Here is a 21008-nt window from a genome sequence, read left to right as displayed (position 1 = left end):
AGTCACTGATCTCTATCCTGTCTTCTATATCTGATATCCTGTTTTCAGAATGGCTCAGTCTGTTATGTATACTTTCAATAGTTTTCAATCTCCTGGATACCTGCACAAATCTGTTTCATGGATTCCATTTGTTTCCTATATTGGGCCTTCATAGTTTTCATTTCTTTCCTATGCTGGGCATTCATGGCTTATGAACTAATTTTTTTTTTTTTTTTTTTTTTTTTTTTTTTTTTGGTATCTGTTTCTGTTCTCCAGTCTCTAATTATGTCTTTCTGTCTTTCATTCTGCTCATCATCTCTGTAGTCATCTGTTTTGAATTTTTCTAGAGCCTTATTCATCTGTCTTGTTACTTCCTGTGCTATCAATTCAAGATGTCCAGGTGGTTGCTTATCAGAATTTTCCACCTCATTTCCCCAAGAATATGCCTTTGTTGAGCTGGAAGTCTGTGTTTGTGCCTTGCTTAAATGTCTTCTCATTTCTATTTTTGTTGTTGGTACTATCCTTGGTTTAATTCCTGGGTTAATATTTCGTTCTTTCCAGATATATCTGAATTTTAGGTTTTGAGTCTCTAATGACTCTGAAGTAATCTCATTTTCATAATACCAAGAAGGACAACTGATTAGATCAATCACAACACCTTAGCCCAAGTGATACAATCTGCAACACGACACCATCAAGTACAGCTTAGATGTCAATTTGCGATAGTTATTAATCCATCACCTTTAACTATGTGAATTAAATCAAAATCGAGGACCAGCCCAGAATATGTTTATAGTGAATAAATTCTTCAGTAGCAACTTTACCCTTCATGGCAGGGACTTAGAAGGAGTTGCAGAGAGAGGGATAGATAGGTAGAAGGACAGGAGGTTAGAAGTGAATCCAGAGGACACAGGAAGATCACAGAAATGCTAGGAAACTGTTGAAGACAAGAGGGAAAGACAGAATTAAAGAACAAAGACAAGAATAGAACAACCTAACAGCAATAGGGAAGCTGGAAACTGTACTTACTTTCCTTTGAAACTAATGACAATTGAGAGAAGGAAAAAGAAGAAAAGAAAAAGTAAGAAGAAATCTGAAGTAGGGCAGAAACAGGAACAAAAAGGGAGATGAAAAATAATGTGGGAGAGTGAGAGACTGTGTGGGAAAGAGAAAGAAAAGAGAAAAAAAAGGAAGAATTTGAAGAGTGGGAAAAATAAAAATTAAAACTTAAAAATATGAGGAAAGAAAAAAATTAAAATAAATACTAAAAATTAAGGGCCTCCTTCAGGGTATGTCTCTGCTGTCATAACAGACAACATGGGCAGCAGTGTGCAGATCTAAATCAATTAGTCTCGGCAAGCCAGCAGCAGATCCCTGAGATTCAGTCTGAATTCTGACTGCAAAGCCCAAATTGAGCTCCCTGATGTTCATTCTGCAGGGTTGAATTCTGCAAGGTTCCAGCTGCCCTTCCCCTGAAGATAGTTCAGTTTCTGATGGAAGGTGGTGATACATCCACCTTACCAATGACGGTGGTCTGGTGAGCCTTTATTGAAGAAATTCTCTTCACTTTTCCAATGGGCTTCAATTTTCATCAAGGAGCCTGAGAGGCCCTCTTTCTATTGTTCACTTCTCCTCTATCTTCTGAAGCTCAGGACAATGGCCTTTATGATCCCCTGTGCCTCTGAGGTATAGATCCAGGTACCAGCACAACCAGGAAGCCCAAGTGGCAGGGGCTGGGGGTGCCAGGGTGATGCTGTGGTGGGGGCACCCACGCTGCTCCACTCTTCACTGGTCTGCACCACTTGGAGGCCCAGAGCACTGGGGCAGGGTAGCAGCCTAACTAAACAGGACTCTGGCTCTCCTCACCAGTCTGCAACACTTGGAGGCCCCATAAACTTTATTTAATAAGAAATGAAGCAAACACTTGAATTAATATATGCTTTATTAAATCAGGTAACTTTTTGTGCACAATCCAAACTTTCATTGAAGTGAACAGACTATTTGTATATAACAAAACTTTTGTAAGAAACCAAGTATTTTATTCAGTTTAAATTGAAGATGATTTGGAATTCAGACTTTTATTCATCTTAAAAATTTGTTTTACTGATATTAAAAACATGAATAGTATAACAAGTTATGACTCAGTACATAAGTTGAATATGTTCTATCAAAAAAAGAGTACCAAAATTTCCAGAATATTTAAGCAGCCTTTATTTTTTAAATTTTCTATTTATATTTGATAATGTTCTTGACTGAGTTTTAGTTACTTCTTTTTAAATGGCTAAAGGTACATTTTCTTTAGGTGATATTAGTAAGAATAAATGAAGATATAAGTAAAATGTCATGTGTTACAATATTTTTAATGTTTCAATATGTTTGTACTAGAAACTTTATCATAAATAAGTTGGATGATGTCTATTTTAATTTACATTTTTAAAAGCTTAAACATTATCCATCTTCAAGTAGCTCATTACCAATCAGGGTTCATTTTAGATATCTATAAATCCCATCAGAGAAAATATAGTTGAAAATATTTTTCTTAATATGAACATCTAACTTAACCTCTTTAATATTCTAAGATCATCCTTGGCTCAATTAGGTTACTGCTAAAAGACTGACTGTCAAATTAGGAAATGAAAGTGGAATGATGAGTACAGTGTAGTATATTCTCATTATGGAAACTAGGGGAAAAGAGTTAAAGTGTTGAGCAAAATAGTTGAGCAAATATAGGTTACTATGAAATCCAGAGAGACTGGGAAAGAATAACATGAGAAAACATTTTAGGAGTTTAAAATAAAACTCATGTAATATGGCAATCCCATTTTGGGGTAAAAATCCAAAAGAAATGAAATCAGTATATTGAAGAAATTACCACAACACCACTCATACTATTAAAGATATGGCTTTGATCTCCATGTCCATCGACAAATGAACAGACAAAGAAAATATGGTATATACACAGAGTGGAATTCTACTCAGCCGTTAAAAAGAAGGGAAGCCTGTCATTTGAAACAACTTGGATGAGCACAAAAAGCTTCAGGCTGCATAAACTAAGGCAGGCACAGAATGACAAATTTTGCATGATCTCACTTGCATCCGGAAATTTAGAAAAGTGGATTTACAGAAGTAAAGAGTGGAATGGTGGTTACCAGTAGCTAGGGATTGGAAGATTGAGGATACGTTGGTGAAAAAATGTAAAATTTCAGTTGGATGGGAGGAATAACATCTACATCTATCATAGGACGTGGTAACTATATTTAGTAACAATACATTATATTTGTGAAAAGTGTTCATGGATTTAAAATGCCCTGAAACAAAAATGATGAGTGATGCATTTTAATTAGCTTGATTTAGTCATTCCACTACACATATATGTATATACATATATTTTTTGAAATCATATTGTTTTGATCAATAAGTGTATACAATATTTATATACTTGACAAATACATAAAACTTTTATCAATTAATAAATAAAACATTTAGAATTAAAAGAATCATACCATAATGGTATATGTGCACCTATGTTTATAGTGGCACATTTTGTAATAGCTAAAACTTGGAAACAGCTCATTTGCCCATCAGTTGGAAACTGGATAAAGAAGATGTGGTTTTTCTATAAAATGGAATACTACTCAGCCAAAAAGAATGAGAAATTAGATTCATACATAGGTAAATGGATACATATTAAGGATATACTCCTAAGTGAAATAAATAAGTCACATGTGTAAATACCGAATAGTTTCTCTGGTGTGAAATATAATAGTACATAAGATCCTAATGAGAGAATTGACAATGTGAAACAGGAAGAAAAGGGCTAAAGGTGTAGGGAAAGTGGGAAGGGTAGGGGAAAGGGAATAAGGGAAAAGGAAAAAATATGAGAAAATGAAAAAATGGAAATAAAGTGTTTGTAAATGGTGAGGGGAGGAGGGGGTGAAGGGAGGGCAGGGACAAGGGGAAAAAATGAGAACCAAGACCTGTCATGTAAAGGTACAAGATCCCAATAATGAATGTAACTGAACTCTACACCTAAAATGTACCAATAAACTCAATTAAAAAAAAGAAATAAAACATTTAAAAGGTGATATCAAGAAGGGCCTTGTGTTACTGAGAGAGTAATGAATGAATAAATAAATGGTATTTATATATGTGTGACTTATTTATTTCACTTAGGAGTATAAATACCGAATAGTTTCTCTGGTGTGAAAAACTATTATGGTACATATGATCCTAATGGTATAATTGACAATGCGAAATAGGAAGAAAAGGGCTAAAGGAGTAGGAGAAGTGAGAAGGGTAGGGAGAAAGAAATAAAGGAAAAGAAAAAAAAGAGAAAATGAAAAAATGGAAATAAAGTTTTTGTAAATAGGGAAGGGAGGAGTGGTGAAGGGAGGGCAGGGTTATGGGGAAAAAATGAGAACCAAAACCTGTCTTGTAAAGGTACAAGATCCCAATGATGAATGTAACTGTACTGTATACCTAAAATGTACCAATAAAATCAATGAGGAAAAAAAAGAATAAATGGACCAACAAGAACAATGTCTTGTCACAACACAATTTCTGATAAAATGCAATTTCCTCAAAGGTAGCCTTACTTCATATCACAGAATCTGGATGCTGTTATTTTCCTTATTTGTCACTTGACTACTTGCTTTCCTCCTTCCAAGACAAGAGTCAATAAATCCAATCTCTCCACAAAAAGAAGGCATTCCATGTCTTTCATGATAATTCCTTGGTTGCGAGCCCTGTAAATGTCCATTCCCCACTGATGCCAAATCCTTCAACTTATAAAACTGTAACCTCAAATATCAAACAAATATTTCCCTTATGTATAAAAGATTGTGTTTATTAGTTTACCTGCAGGAAATATCCAGGAAGGAATATTGGCTCTACAGCATTTAAGAGCTAAAACAAAGTGTGGCACTTCCATTTACTAGATAAGACAGCAAACTTAAGAAATAGTTAACCTTTCCCAGCCTATTTTGTGTTTAGTTTTGTTGTTGTTGTTGTTGTTCTTTTGTACCAGGGATTGAACTCGGGACTTGCGCTTGCGAAGCAGGCAGCTATGGAACCACTGAGCTAAATCCTTGGCCTTTGTGTTTAGTTTTATTCTGTCTTTTTCTTCATTAGTGTCATAAAGGTAATAATATCTGCCTGGCAGTGTTGCGTGGGTTAACAGCCCAGTAGGATGAATGGCCTGACAGACAGAGAGAAGCCCGATAGATACCAGTTTCCAACAGGGATTACCTAGGACAGAGCACACTGCTCTGGCCTTTGCATCCACTCCTCGCCAAGCTCTGCCCCGCACAAACAAATTTGGCCCCATCATTACTTCTATGTTCACAAATGTATCAAATAAGATCATGATTATACAGTTGTTATCATGTTCCCTCTTAAAAGTCCTTATTCTAATATATTACAAGTCAGAGGCCTAAATATCATCTGTCGTGACATCTTGAGAGCAGATTTAAAGAAAATATTAATTAATACACATTACAGTAGATTTCAAATTCATAAGTTCCCTATTTAGGCTGCTAATGAACATCTCAAATTCCACTTTCCATCACATATAAATATTTACATTTTCATCATCTGTGAGTCTCCCTATGTTTTAATGATGATTGTGTATGCTCTAAAATTCAGGGGTTTCTTTAATATTGCATTATTGAAACTTGACATTTATTAAGAACCAAATTTTAAACTCTGAAATCCATATTTAGTGTTGTAAAGGGACTTGACTCAAAGATATCACTTACCAAAGCTTACATCTGCTCATCAAATGGCAGTTTTCTACAGAATATCTGCAGAATCCTCCTGGAACTCTTAGGTTATTAAGGTTATTAAGAACAGGGTTTTTGGTTTAAAATAACTAGTTATGTTGAGGTACTTCAAGAAACATGGTTTAATATGTGGAAATAATATACCTTGAATGAAAATCTTCAGGAAACTTTCATTATGCATAGGCTAAGTTATTAAAATACAAATTTCAAACTCTCTTAATTGAGAGACTGAGATGTTCTTTAAAATCCTGCCATCTCCAAAATTTGTTCAGTGCAAGCATCAAAAGATGAGATTTTTAATTAAATATGGAGAAAAAAATCCTTGTTTTGCCCATAATTTTCAAGGTATTTATCTTTCCAACTGCATCACTGTATTTGAGAGAGGAAAAAATATTTCCCATCCATGATGCATACTCTACTTTTAGATTGTAATATAAGAATATAATGCTTAATTTGTAACATCTATGATCACAGAAATAGTATTAGGTCCAGTATGAAGTTACTTTGGAAAAAATAAACCAATAAAAAATAGTTACGTAAGAATTATGGATTCAATACTGAATATCTTATACAAATGAAAGCATAGCATTTGTTTACTTTTTCAAACCACTTTCATATACATTGCTTGTGATACTTAATGTACAATTTAAAACTTTTCTCCTTTCTTAATATGACACAAATTTTATATCTAATAGAACTGTTTTTCAAAAATAAACGTGGCAATTTTTGAATATTCTTGTCAACCTATACATTCCTTATTAAAATTGGAAAACTACTGTTCTTTAAAGAATATCTCTCTCACATACATATTTTAACTACAGGCAGGAACACCTGCTCACCCTTTGCTTCTGTACTGGGAATAACAAAAGTTAAAAAAAAAAAAAACAGCATTAATGCAGGCTGGCATGAAAAAGAAGGATAAATCAGCCCAGGGTGAATTTCCTAAGGAAGTAAGATATAGTAGCAATAATAAAAAAAAATGCTCTCTGGAGCTCTGAATTTTCCAAAAATAATTAGCAGAATATAGCAAACACAGCAAAAGTTGAACATTATTCTTGACATGAGAGAAAAAAATACAATATTTAACAGTTGTAGCATAGTTTATAGTAAATTACCTCCCATTTTCTTATTGTTTTTCTATTTTTAAAATCTCCCAATATTTCCTGAATAGCTGGGAATATTTTACTTGCTTTTGGAAAAAAAATTTTAATTTCAAATTGTGACTCGTTGGTAGTCTCAAATTGGAATTATATCTCATGTTTAATTCTTTAATATTAAAATTGCATTCCTTAAGGTCCTTTTCATGACTGAAAGCATATTATAAATTCATAACTCAAGCCCTCCCCTTGTAGGTACAGTAAAGTTTGAGAAAGACCAATGTAGTAAAGACAGAGATAAGTGAGAATATCATTTTCCCACTTACTAGTTGTGTAATCTTGCACAAGTCACTTAACCATCTTACAGCATGCTTTCTTACTGCTGAATTTGAATAATAGTAGTCCCCTTCAAAGATTTGTAAATCTTAGACACCAAAATTGAATATATTCTCTAGTCATTTCGAGCATACAAAAGTCCTTCGTAAAGAGTGACTACTTGTTTCTATTTTACAGTAGAGAAGAACAGTATGAAACAGTATGAAACAGAAGAAACGGCAGAATCTTTGGGAAGCGCTCATTCACAGTCCAGCCACCACCAGCCCAATATTTTATCTCGTTGAGACTCACATCTTTGATGTACATGTGTGATGATGACTGTAGGAGAGCTGTGGCACCTAAGAGTTAATGTATATAAGATACCCAGCACAGTGCCTGATGTAATGTAAAGGCTCTACAAATAACATTTTTATTGTCTTAAAACAGTATTTGTTACTTTGGCATTCTATTGACAAATATTTAAAGCACACCTTCTTTTCTACACCTAGAATTTCCACTGATGTCAGAAGAAAAACCACACAGGAAGGAGGAGAAAACCAAGTGATGAGAAAATGTAGACTATTCATGTCTTTTTTTTTTTTTTTTTCTGTTTTCCTTCTCTGGAAAGTACACTGGGAGTATGAGAAATATCATTAAGAATAAAAACAAATAGGGGCTGGGGATTTAGCTCAGCAGTTTGGTGGCCTGCCTTGCAAGCGCAAGGACCCGAGTTCAATCCCTGGTACCAAAAAAAAAAAAAGAATAAAAACAAATAGGGGCTGGGGATTTAGCTCGGCAGTTTGGGGGCCTGCCTTGCAAGCGCAAGGACCCGAGTTCAATCCCTGGTACCAAAAAAAAAAAAAGAATAAAAACAAATAGGGGCTGGGGATTTAGCTCGGCAGTTTGGGGGCCTGCCTTGCAAGCGCAAGGACCCGAGTTCAATCCCTGGTACCAAAAAAAAAAAAAAGAATAAAAACAAATTTTATTTTAACCACCTCACCACAAAAAGTTAACCACAAAGAGCTTTACCTGATGAGTCAAAGGTACTCTGAATAAAGTCACAAATGCATTTCAGCTGTACATATTTCTTTTTGATATTTTAGGTCATATGCCAGATGGCAGAAAGCACTTACACATAATGACTTTTCCTGCATGTGCCAACATATGCTGCTGAATTGCCTATACAGGAAAACCTTGCTCACTGCAAGTCTCCCTGGAAATATTTCAAACAAAGCACATCAATTAACATTTGTTTATTATGCCACTGTGAGTATATGCCAGTTTTTATTTCTTTCCCAAATACTCAGGCAACAGTTGAGTTTATATTGAATTTGTCACATGAGGGGCTCATGTTTCAGGATCTATTCAGAATGGTTTTTCACTTCAAATATTCTTATCAAATGTCTCACCTCCTCTCCAACTTACTTCCACAAGCATCCAATTATATAAACAGATATAAAAGAATCATAGATGATAGGATATGAAATATAAGATATGAAAGTATATATTTTAATGTAGTTAATAATCAATTTACCAATCGAGATAAATTGAGGTATTGAATATAACATTTTGTCATTAAGTTTAAAAATATAACATGAACTACATATTTATTTTAAAGCACATAAACCCAAAATTCCTGCCTATTTCCATGAACATTAAAACATATTTAATCTGTTTAAAATAACTCCTCCCTCCATATGATATACAGAAATTTATAATTAACACTCTTGTCTGTGTAGGTAATATAAATGCACTTTTACCTTACACGAGGAACAGTTTTGGCAGCAAAGAATTATAAGAAAATAAAAAGGTTGTGGTATAAACACTGTCATTTGTAATAACTGAAATAAGAATGGAATACATATTTTACATCAAACTTCCTGAGACATGAACCTTCACTATATCTCTGATTTTTTTAAGTGCTTTCTATTTATATGGAGTAATGAGAGAGTTCCCAAGCACTAAGTCTGTAAATACTTACAAAGGTTTCTTCAGGCCCAGAGATTTAGCTCAGTGGTTCGGCCTGCTTCACAAGTGCAAGGACCAGAGTTTGATCCCCAGTACCATAAATAAAGGTGTCTTCTAACAAGTTTATACCATATAACTATTCTTAAGAGGTATCATAGGACAATACTATAAACTGGCTTGATAGAATTTGAGAATTAGCATGTTAATGAGGAATTTAAGAACATATAGAAACAAATACCTAACATTTGAAGTTGCATTATTGTATATACTAAATCATTATGATAGTGCCAAAAAAGTATAGAGAGTGCAAAAGAAACCTTGAGTTAATTGCAGTAACATGTTATTGTAAAGTTAAGCACATTTATGAAGATAACTTGCATAGAAAATATTCAGACTAGTCTAAGAAAATGCACTTTTAATATTTTGTATGAAATAAAGACACAGTGTGTTCTTTCTTTTTAAACATGTTGGCTTATCTTACTTGTATATGTGGTATTTGTTACTGAATTTATGCTAAGTTGCCATTTTTTATTAACTCAAGGAGGCAGTTTTTAAATCTTACAAAAATGTGTGCTTTTTTAATTCAGGGAAATTAAGCATAAAAGGTGAGTAGTTTACCTATGTAATTCAGGAAATTTAGAAGATCACATAGAAAAAGTAGAATATGAATCATAAGTGCAGAGAACACTGAGATAAAGGTTAGACCCAAACTGATGCCAGCTGGTTTCTGAATAGCCATTTTGAATAATTAGGTGTGAAGAATTTAAGCGAGTTAGAATAGACTACTATTTCTAAATTCTAGTATGGGGCCGGGGATTTAGCTCAGTCCCACCACCCGCTTCACCAGCACAAGGTCCCGAGTTCGATCCCCATACCAAAAATAAATAAATGGACATATTAATATGCCACTTAACCTTAGAAATATACCAGGTCATAATAAATGCAGAAAAATATTTTCTGCCAAGTCACCAAAATGATGAAGAAAAAAATACTAGCTAGAAGAGTAGACACTTACATGTATGTCTTATCTATGTCAACATAGAAGTCTTAGCCAATAAAACTATTCTTCAAAAATAAACTGAATAGAAAACTTTTCAAAATGAATGATAATGGATAAAAATTTACCAACAGGAGGATCCCACTAAAAGAATAAGAAATGGTTTTCCTGAAGCAGGAGAAAAATAATCCCATTTAGAGGGCCAGGGAATTAAGGAAGAAGAGTAAGGAAAGAAATGTGAATATATATTGGTAAGCCTGAAGAACATCAGTTACATAATGCAGTAAAAGTATTGGTGTCTCTAAACAGAAACCTTCATACACAACCATCTCCAAAATACATACACATAAAATTCTCAGACACTAACAGATGTGAAGCAATAAGAATTTCCATACATGTTCGCATTATCTAAGGCTGAATATATACTTTTTACAACTTATTTGTTCAATTCTACAATACCCAAATCTAGTCTAGCCATGTAAAACTGTCAGTAGGAAAAAAAAAAAATCTGAATATCAGCTATTTCTGTGAATCAACCTGGAATGTGAAAATTTTTACACCAGGAGATATGTAGAAAAATTCTTAGGGTAAAATTAGTTGTAATGGCTTCAAATTAAAAACAACCCACCTATGTATCAAGGATGAAATATATAAATAATTATATACTGATATAATGAAAGTCTATGCAGCAATTAACTTTGCTACACAAAATATCAATGAATCTAACAAACATAAGCTTAACTGAAAGAAGCCAAACAAATATGACATAAGCAGGATTTGTCAATCTGATATTAGATCTACTTTTAGCTAAGATTTATATAAAATCTAGAGGTCTACAATAAATTGTCTTTCAGTCAAACTAATGCAAATTAAGCTTATTTCTCATATTAAATATGTACTGTGCCTAAATCAATATACTTGCTTGTAGAAACTTCTTAGATTTTTTTTCCTCTGAGGACAACTTGCCTTTCTCACTTACTTTCTATTTAAAATGAATGAAAATTGTCTTTAGAAGTCTTCTGAGCACTGAAAACTAATTAGCACATATAATAGTTATGGTTTTACTTATTCCTTTATTCTCAGCTCTGAATGCTTAACTAATGAGATTTTTACTTACATTTAATATCTAAAATACATTTGCTATGTCTGATTGACTTATGAATTTCAAATGTAATTATCTATAGATATTTACTAAAATTTTGAGGAAAGAAGAACATCTTATACCAAATGATTAGCCCTGAACACTGGCATATTTATAAATAGAATTCTAATTATAGAAGTAACAAATTTGAATTTGCTTTAGTTCTAGTATAATCCATTAGAGATTTGAGGTATCATATAAAAGTAGATATAAGATAGGAGAAAAATATAAATGATTGAAAGAATCATAGAAGCAACAAAAAAACTAATAAGGTTCAAGTAAAAGAATACATGTCATCTTCTTTGTCCATTAGAAATTGGTCAAAAAATTGGCTTTCTTATTTGAAAGTGGGTCATTGGAAACATTTACATAATTGTATCTGTGAAATCTAGAATCAGAATTTTCAATGACAGAAAAGGTGTACTTTAGAATCACAACAAATTAACCTGCTTTAAAATGTGATATAAAGAATAGAAAGAATGAAATTTTGAAATATTACAAAATGTCATATGGATAAATTATCAGTGAAAAGTCATATTTGAATTTTATGAATAAAGAGCTAATTTATAAATTTAATAGCTAGTTTCATAATGATTTTATTTTAATGTAAATATATACATATATATGTGTATCACAATTAGAAAAATCAAGCAGCTTTTAAATATATTTTTAATTTTAAGGAAAAAGGCTTTAATGTGGATGAGATGAGATTTGCCACTTATATTGTCTAATGCCAAAAAATATTAAACCAAAAACACAAGCTAGGCTAGCTAATCTATTATACAAATTTAGACATTTTGAAAATGAATTAATTCACTACTAATAAGAAAGTTGTGAAACAACAACAAAACATGTTTATCCGCGCTAATTAGAATGCTTGCTCAGCATACTTACAAATATCTTCAAAAAGAACCAGACCAAAGCAGAACAGTGAGTGAATGTTCCCCAAAACCAGCTCCTCCCTCCTGGTCAGTACAGAGCCAGAGTGCAGCACAGCAGGGATCAGCATGGCTGCCTGTTCTCAGTGCCCAAAGATAGAAACAACACTGAGATTCCACCTCACCCCACAAAGAATGGCTGCTATCAAGAAATTACATAATAACAAATGTTGGCGGGGTTGTGGGGAGAAAGGAACCCTTCTCCATTGTTGGTGGGAGTACAGACTGGTGCAATCACTATGGAAATCAATATGGAGATACCTCAAAGAGCTGGGACTAGAGGTTCCATTTGACCCAGCCATCCCTCTGCTGGATATCTTTCCAAAAGAATTAAAAGAATCATACCACAGTGATATATGCACACCCATGTTTATAACGGCACAGTTTGTAATAGCTAAAATTTGGAAACAGCCCATTTGCCCATCAGTTGGAAACTGGATAAAGAAGATGTGGTTTTTCTATAAAATGGAATACTACTCAGCCATAAAGAATGAGAAATTAGAGTCATTCCTAGGAAAATGGATACATATTGAGGATATACTCTTAAGTGAAATAAAAGTCACACATGTGTAAATACCGAATAGTCTCTCTGGTGTGAAAAACTATAATAGCACACAAGAGCCTAATGGGATAATTAATAGTGTGAAATAGGAAGAAAAGGGCTAAAGGTGTAGGGAAAGTGGGAAGGGTAGGGGAAAGGGAATAAGGGAAAAGAAAAAAAATTGGAGAAAATGAAAAAATGGAAATAAAGTGTTTGTAAATGGGGAGGGGAAGAGGGGGGCGAAGGGAGGGCAGGGAAAAGGGGAAAAAATGAGAACCAAGACCTGTCATGTGAAGGTACCAGATCCCAGTAATGAATGTAACTGTACTGTATACCTAGATTGTACCAATAAACTCAATAAAAAGGAAAAAAAAAGATAGAAACTTGAAGGACCATGAGAGCTTTTACACATAGAATTCCAGTCATTTTTACACCTAAAACTAATTCAGCACTATAAAAGCCATATCCATATAAACCAAGTTTTCCCTCAACTATTTTGGAAACAGATGAATAAAACCAGGTGGTTATTCTCACATCATGTTTGACCCATGAATGCAGCAAACTTTTTCCAAGCCCAGAGTCCAGTGATTTCATGAAGACTTGAAGACTGCCCAGTAAGAAAAACCAGACAGAAGTCAGCACAAAAAAACAATGAATTTCACTAGCTTACATAGTAGCCTACTTATTGACTCAAAGCATTTTGCAGTTGTTTTTTTTTTTACTTCATCTGAGATTCATCAACATTCACTGTTGGTAGTTTCTGCTTAAAAGCAAATTTTCCCACCTCCTGAGGTTTCATTATAGTGACATAATACTAAATCATAACTTTTGAAACATTAAGAAGTAATATACTTCAGAGTGTAACAACTTTTACCTCTGTGACTTTTTTCTTTAGCAAAAATGTTAAGTGATTTATAACATTAACTCTCTTATACATCACATTGCTACACATTATGTATTAATTATCTTCATTTTCAGTGAAGGAAACTGAAGGACAAATATACTCAAGGTCACTTAGCTGCTATATAGTACATCTGCCACTTTGAAGGCAGGCAATCTAGGCCTATGTTGTATGCTTTCCATCATTAAACTTTTCTATCTTCTATGTGCTTATAAATGGGCTAATTAATTTCTTCCTATTACTAATATTTATTTGTCACAGTGTGTTTTAATTTCCAATTTATTTCCAGATTGTATTCATTTTTGCTACTTTTAATGTTTTAAAATCTTCAAGATAATAATTTAATTATTGCTTTTTAAAAATATTTTATTTCATCATAAACACAATCAAACACAAATGTTAGACACCTACAATATGTACTAGTATGTACTGGAATTCTGCATTGAACAAAACTAATGCTGGGGGGCTGGGGATTTAGCTCAGTGGTTCTGCCGCCTGTCTCACAAGCACAAGGACCCGAGTTTGAGCCCCAGTACCAAAAACAAAACAAAACAAAACAAAACAAATATACCTAATGCTGGGGTGGAGCAAGGTTGGAGAAAGTTTAGACAATAAGTTCCAGTTACATACCAAGAAACTCCAGGGTGCTGTTGCACAGCAGGGTGACTATAGACAACACTAATGTACTGCATATTTCAAAAAGAAAGAAGAAAGGATTTTGAATGGTTTCATCATAAAGAAATGATAGAGTTTGAAGAGATAGACACATTTTAAACATCATGCAGTGAATACATGTCTTGAAACATCACTTCTTCCACAGTCATATATAAATTGTAAATTTTTATATAGCAGATAAAAATAAATTTAAATTTAAAAAACAAGCGTTTTTGTGTCTACATGTTTAAATGAGGTATTTGTTTAGTATATCATTACCATATCATACAAGTAGAATAATGTTGGGTCCTACTTGGTAAATTTAAGCTTTTTTTTTTTCTTTGTTTTGTTTTGGTTTTTTGAGACAGGGTCTCACTATGTACTTGAGACTGACCTGGAACTCACTATGTAGCCCAGGCTGGTCTCGAACTCACAGTGATCCTCCTGCCTCAGCCTCCCCAGTGCTGGTATTACAGGCATGTGCCACCACACCCAGCTTTAAACTTTTCAATTGTAATTTAAAATGCTAGGTGGTACATGTTCTATTAGCCAATGCAATTATCAAACAGGCTGCAAAGAGAAGAGTCCTGAAACTAAACTGATGGCAACTTTTACCTTTACCTATTTATTTTCTGTGTTGAGTGCAGGGTTGTGCCATGGCTGCTTAGCTTTCCTGGTTCTTCTGCCCACTGAACTTTGGAAAGGTAGAAACACTCAAGAATAAGCACAGATCTCTGGATTCTTCACACCCATTAGAAGCTAAGCCACTGAGAAATGTCTTATGCCTGTGCTTTGAGTCTCAGCCACAGTCTGCCTGTCTGACCAATGTTAGCAGGAAGGTGCCAGTGGCTGTGCACATCTGTCCCGCTGTCCATACCAGTAATGATCTTGAATTAAAGGTGTGTGCTTTGCTCATTAAAACTTCCATTACTTTCCAAGCTTCTTCATCAACTTTTCGAAAAAGAGAAAATAGGGGATTCCTGTCTTACGTCAATCTAGAGTACCTACTATGTCTGTGAGAACTTTCCACCAAAATGGAATTCTGTGTAGGAATCGTTGCTTGTTGAAGTTTATTTTCCCTATATTTATTAAGCTTATTGTTTCTGCTAAAGTTTTGGAGATCTGTTTTCCTGCTAGAGCCTAGCCTGCTAAGCAAAAATAGGTCAGTGTTAAATTTAACAATAATATTCTCAGTGGTGGGTCATTAACACCAAACAAGAACATGCCTCTTTTTACAGACACGGACAGCCTGATTCCTGATATAAGTACCAATTTGTTGAACAGGTTTTTTTTTTAACTTACCTGGGCAATATTTATTGCATTTAGGATACGTGTATCTTTCTCATAATCCTTTGTTTTTTGTAACGTTTGCCAAATCACGTTTCCAAGTCCATCCTGCTCCAAATCGCCCTGACGTTCCCAGGACATTTTCACCAGGTTATACACTATGCTATAGTATCCAATCCAGACCATTTGATCACCTGTTTAAAAAGAAGCATGATGTGTGGGAAAAAAATAAACGATCTTACAAAATTTATTAATAATATTCTGAAGTCTGCAATTCTAAGGTTTGGAAGTTTCTGAAATCCTGTTACTTTTACTCTTTTAATTTTAAACAATCACAGTTAATCTTAATATATCTAACTGAAAAGATAAAATGGACTTAACTAACATACCTCATAAGTTAAGTGGCTGAATTGTGAACCAAACAGAAAAACATACATTCTTAAAATTCAAGTGAAGAGGCATTTGTTTAAATAAATACTAACACAAACCACTATACTGAATCTTTATAATAAATTTAAAAAAAGTGGAAAAATCACCTGCTGTTATAAAAAATACCAAACTTTATGGAACATGACATTTAAATCAAGGAGAAAACTTTTTTAAAAGCCAGAAAAAATTACTAATATTATTTAAGGCTAGATTTTTTTAATAATGACATAATTTAAATAGGTAAATGAGAGTAATGGATACAGATGAGATAAAAATGTAAAGCATTTCTTCTAAAACTTATGTAACAATTAACAATTTATATGTTATACATATAAATTATACATATATATATATATAACAATACATATAACAAAGTTCCACTTTCAAAATAGCATTTATCTTACAGAAAAGAAGAAGAAGTTTCTATTTACTCTTTAACTTAATTATTTTTGCCTAATTCTGGCATATTACTACACAGACAGGCTCAGAAAAATATTCTGACTTAGCTCTAGGTAGGAGAAATATATATGAGGAATAAAATACTGCAGTCTTCAAACAAAGCTTCGATCCCGGGTATCCCCCCCAAAATTTTTTTTTTGGCAAAGTGGAAACAAAGCAATATGAAATATGAAAGTGCTGAATCTATAAGAGGAAAGCCAATAACAAGTGTTAAAAAAGGTGGAGCAAAGGAGATACATTTGAAAGTCTATTAAATTCCCTTTTGCACATTTTCTCAAAACCCTGGTGATAATGCCTTACCACATAGGGAATAATCAATGTCATATGTAAATACAGTTATAAGCACAACTTGACAAGTCATAACTCTCAATTTTCCCAAATTTGATCTGATTTTTATGATAGAGGTTAATAACAATAATAATACCTATACCTAGTGTACATAGGACTAACATCTAGGTATTCCCAATTTGAGTCCTCACTGCAATCCTGCTATGTAGATTTGATTATATTTAGAGTAACAACATTGAACATATGACCCTCAACTTGGCAAGAAAATCCCCAAGTATTGTACAGATCTCATGCTGCCCAGCCTCTTCAATTCAGATGAGTACATGTCTTTCCAGTATCCTCCCTCCATTCCATTCACACAAAAGAAAGAGACTAGAAGGTGGAAAGAGGAAGCAAATGAGAAAATATGCACACAGTTTAAAAATTAGAAAAGGAAGGCATATTTCTAGCATCCGATCCTTTTTTAATTGCATATTTCATTAAATGTATTTCTTTCATTAGAAAATAAAATTAGACATTTTATTTTTAATTAATTAATTTTATTGGCATATTTTAGGTATACAAGATGTTGACATTCATTATTGGGAATTTATAACTTTACATTCAATCTTAAATTACCCCCTATTCTATTATTGGATCTTTAGTAGATAAAGTAGAAATTGAAAATATGAAGCTGCAGTTAAGCAGCCAGTTCTCAAATGTAATTTTCTTTTCATAGCATCTTCACTACATAAAATTGGGGTCCCAAAAGATTTAAAATTATATATAAGTGAAAACTAAATCTGTGAATAAATGGTAACATCCCCCCAATAAAAATATAAACACAAAATGCAAATTTAACCTTAATTGTTTTCTTTGTTCTTACTAAGGATAGATGTGCCAGGTGCTCTTAACTGTCTACTGACTGGGTTAAGCGAGCCCTGGAGAGGTGACTGGATTATGGGGTGGCTACACTCATCCTTGGATTATTAATCCATTTATATTCATAGCTGACTGTATGGCTGAGAGGAGGGGCCAGGTCAGAGGGAGTCTTTTGGGCTACATCTTTGGAGTGTTCACCTTTTGCTCAAGCTCTTTCCCAGTGCTCCGTTTCCAGGTTACCCAGAAGTAAGTAGCTCTGCTCTGCCACACCTTTCTGCCATGATGTTTCCAAATGGGAAGCAGCCCATCATGGATTAAAACCTCTGAAACCACAAGCCAAACTCAACTTGTACTTCTTTAAATTTCTGGTATTGGGTATTTTTTTCCTAGCAAGAGGAAAGCTGACCAACACTAAGAGATAAACAATCTATGCTTTCAATTAGTTGAAATTGAATTCGAGTCTGGGAGACTAGAATAATTTATGAGAATTAAGAGGGTAACAGCTTGATGAAAAGAGGGTACAATTGGACCACCAAAGCAAGAGCTCAGTGAGAATTAGAAGGGTAAGAAAAGGACTTGGAAAAACTAAGAAATTATCAAGTCTTGCCTAATACATAAAATTTTTTAAAGGGTATAGGAAGACATTGAGAGAATATTTTACACAAGAAGATATTAAAAAAAAGCATTGATGTTCTTTCATCTTGTCTTATTTTGGACTGTTTTACCATATTAATCTATGTTATATAAAGTGACTTTTCTAAATATTATCATCTTGCTTCCTTTTTCACAATTTAGCAAAGAACGGTCATTTGTCCCACTGTAAATTCCAAATTGCACAGCCAGACAAATATAGCTCTTGCTAACATGATATATTTTTAGAATGCATCATTCTTTACTCATATATTTCCACACTACTTGTAAACACACTATAAAAATCTACTAATGCTATATAATACACACTTAATTTTGTCTTCTAGCCTTAATGTCAACTGTTCCCTTGAGTTGACCAGAATTCATTCTTTTCAGAATGCAGCCACACTTACCGAGCTCCTAATCATGTTTCTATGTCCCTCTCTGAATCCTTATGTTTAGCAAGGTGTCTCTCATATTTACTGTATTACAATGTAGATCATATTATAGTTATGCATCTCATCTATAGAGTCTAAACTAAGGGAGAAATATTTTATTCATTCTTATATCCCTAGAATTTAGCAAAATACCTACAACACAGTAGATCTAGTTTATGAAAGTCTACTCTTTGAAAGAGGACAGTAGGTAGGATGAAAAAAAAAGTTTCCTTTTGGAAGGATTGAGGGTTTTATAAAAATATAGAGCTTTCAAAGGAAAAAAATGAAAACAGGATTATGCTAAAAAAAATCAGGACAGTTGGACCAGGAATAGAACTCATGGCAGGAAGGTAACTGTAAGGAAGAGAGGGGAAAAGAAGACAGTGAGGCTCTCAACTTGAGTTTGAGTGCAGAGTTCATATGAAAATAAGGTAAAATGAGTAACAATAAGTGGAGTCAGATTAAATGGTAAATGTTTGAGCAAAGGAGTTATATTATGTCTGTTTAATGCAATGCTGTGTCTATTCGGCCAATAAAGTAAACTTATATGGGTGTTTTATGAAATAAGCTAGCACCTTTCTGCAATGAGCATCAGGAGATTAGAGAGGGAGGAACAGACCTAAAACACATGGAGAAGATCTAATAAGATTTTCTAGCTATGAAGGAAGAGCAGGGAATGAAGGGCAAAGGAGAAGTACCTTTTAAAGATCAAAAGACCAAAATAGCAATGAAATTATTTACAAAAGTGACAAGATTGTATAGTAAAGTTGATTTCGAAAAAATCAGACAAACATTATGTGGAGAATGTGGCATAGGAAAGGAGAAGTCTGCTTTGCAATACACTATAGCTTGTTAAAATATGGCCAGATTATAAGACAGCAGGAGAGAAAGTATTGATTAGTGACTCTATCAGAAAGATAATGTTTTGTCTTCAATAGGGATAAGGAACAATTTTGAGCTTCTAAATTAATACTTATGGAACTGCATGCCTTGATGGGGAAGTTTTAGAACAATATTACAAATAAGATATACTGTGAATTCTTAACTCATTTCTCGCTTTTTTAACAGTATCAACTTCTTTACATTAAAACTAATGGCTTATGAAAGTTCATTAAAAACATCTTCCTTCATATATTTTAAATTATTTATTGAAGAGCATTATTTTATAAAACTACCATAGTTCAATTATCAAACCAAGAATAAATTGCTTTTAGAAGGCTAATGATGAACCAACAAAATACATTGTAATAACTGTGTTCTCAAACTCTTAACTTTTAAAAATTCCTTTAATGATTGTAAAGGTAGGCTCTTCACCCGTTTGACTTAAGCTCCAATGAAATAACAATGAAGAAAATCTGTGGGGAGAATCTATGACATTTAATTGACTGACAGTTAATAAAGAAAAAAAAATCTTATAAAGACAGATGGCATGTGCTGCAACTGTCATAAAAAGTAGACTGCATTCTTCTCTGCACATCTCAACATTTGCTGAAATCACACATGCTACGACTCTCCATCCAGTGACCAAACACAGTGGAAGGCATCCTTCTGTTCTGCTTTCAGTGAACCTGTAACACCTATCAAAGATATCACTTTAAATGTACAGAGAGAAAAGGCAACAGTGTCTATAGCTAAGCAGACAGTATCCTAGGAAATAAATAAGCTGAACCAAAACAATAAATTCTTAGAATGTATTAGGAAAACATGACATTTGAAATCCAATACTATGAGACTTTCTTTGTAGAGATGCTTTATTTCAATGGTTAGACTCTTTGGTATCCTTTAAGTATCACTGGATATTTAGGCTTAATATATTCAGCAGATGTGAAATATACACATTTTTGCTTATATGTATGTATTTAAATGACTATTGCCTTTATAATTTTGACAGATATAATACCATAGAATCTAATATGCCACTGAAAATATATGATATGGTTCAAAACACTGTCTTCATTAAATGCCCCAGAATGAAAAGAACTAGATCAATACCAAGAAAGTAAAAGTTAGACAAGATCTAGTGAGGCAGCCATGCAATTATCAAATATTTACTGAGTAAATGTTAGGTGCCACCTTTCTTTGTAGCAAAAGACAAAACAAAACAAAATAAAACACTATTACTTGATTCTAGTGGACAATGGCAGATATTAGATATTAAGAAAGCAAACATAACAATATTGTGCATGAGTGTTTCAAGAATAGAACACAGTAATATGATGCACAATGACTAAAAGAAGAAAACTACTACAGACAGAGAGAAAGATCTTTATGAGGAGATAATATTGAATCTAATCTTTGGGTAAAAA

At 33.4% G+C, this 21008-nt stretch overlaps 1 protein-coding gene across 3 annotated transcripts in view; it reads right to left on the bottom strand.

Moving 5' to 3' along the window:
- The window catches only part of Tmem232 (transmembrane protein 232), a 196794-nt gene that overhangs the window by 97936 nt on the left and 77850 nt on the right, over positions 1–21008 (bottom strand). For all 3 annotated transcript variants that reach the window (XM_010632230.1, XM_010632231.2, XM_010632232.1), the window contains exon 11: positions 15614–15792. In XM_010632230.1, coding sequence (XP_010630532.1) covers positions 15614–15792 — 179 coding nt within the window. The remainder of the gene's footprint in view (positions 1–15613; positions 15793–21008) is intronic.

This window comes from Fukomys damarensis, unplaced genomic scaffold (assembly GCF_012274545.1).
Source record: "Fukomys damarensis isolate Sample0158 unplaced genomic scaffold, DMR_v1.0_HiC HiC_scaffold_3, whole genome shotgun sequence".
NCBI lineage: Eukaryota > Metazoa > Chordata > Mammalia > Rodentia > Bathyergidae > Fukomys > Fukomys damarensis.
Note: the sequence above shows the minus strand (reverse complement) of the source record. Positions and strands in the feature narration are given on the sequence as shown.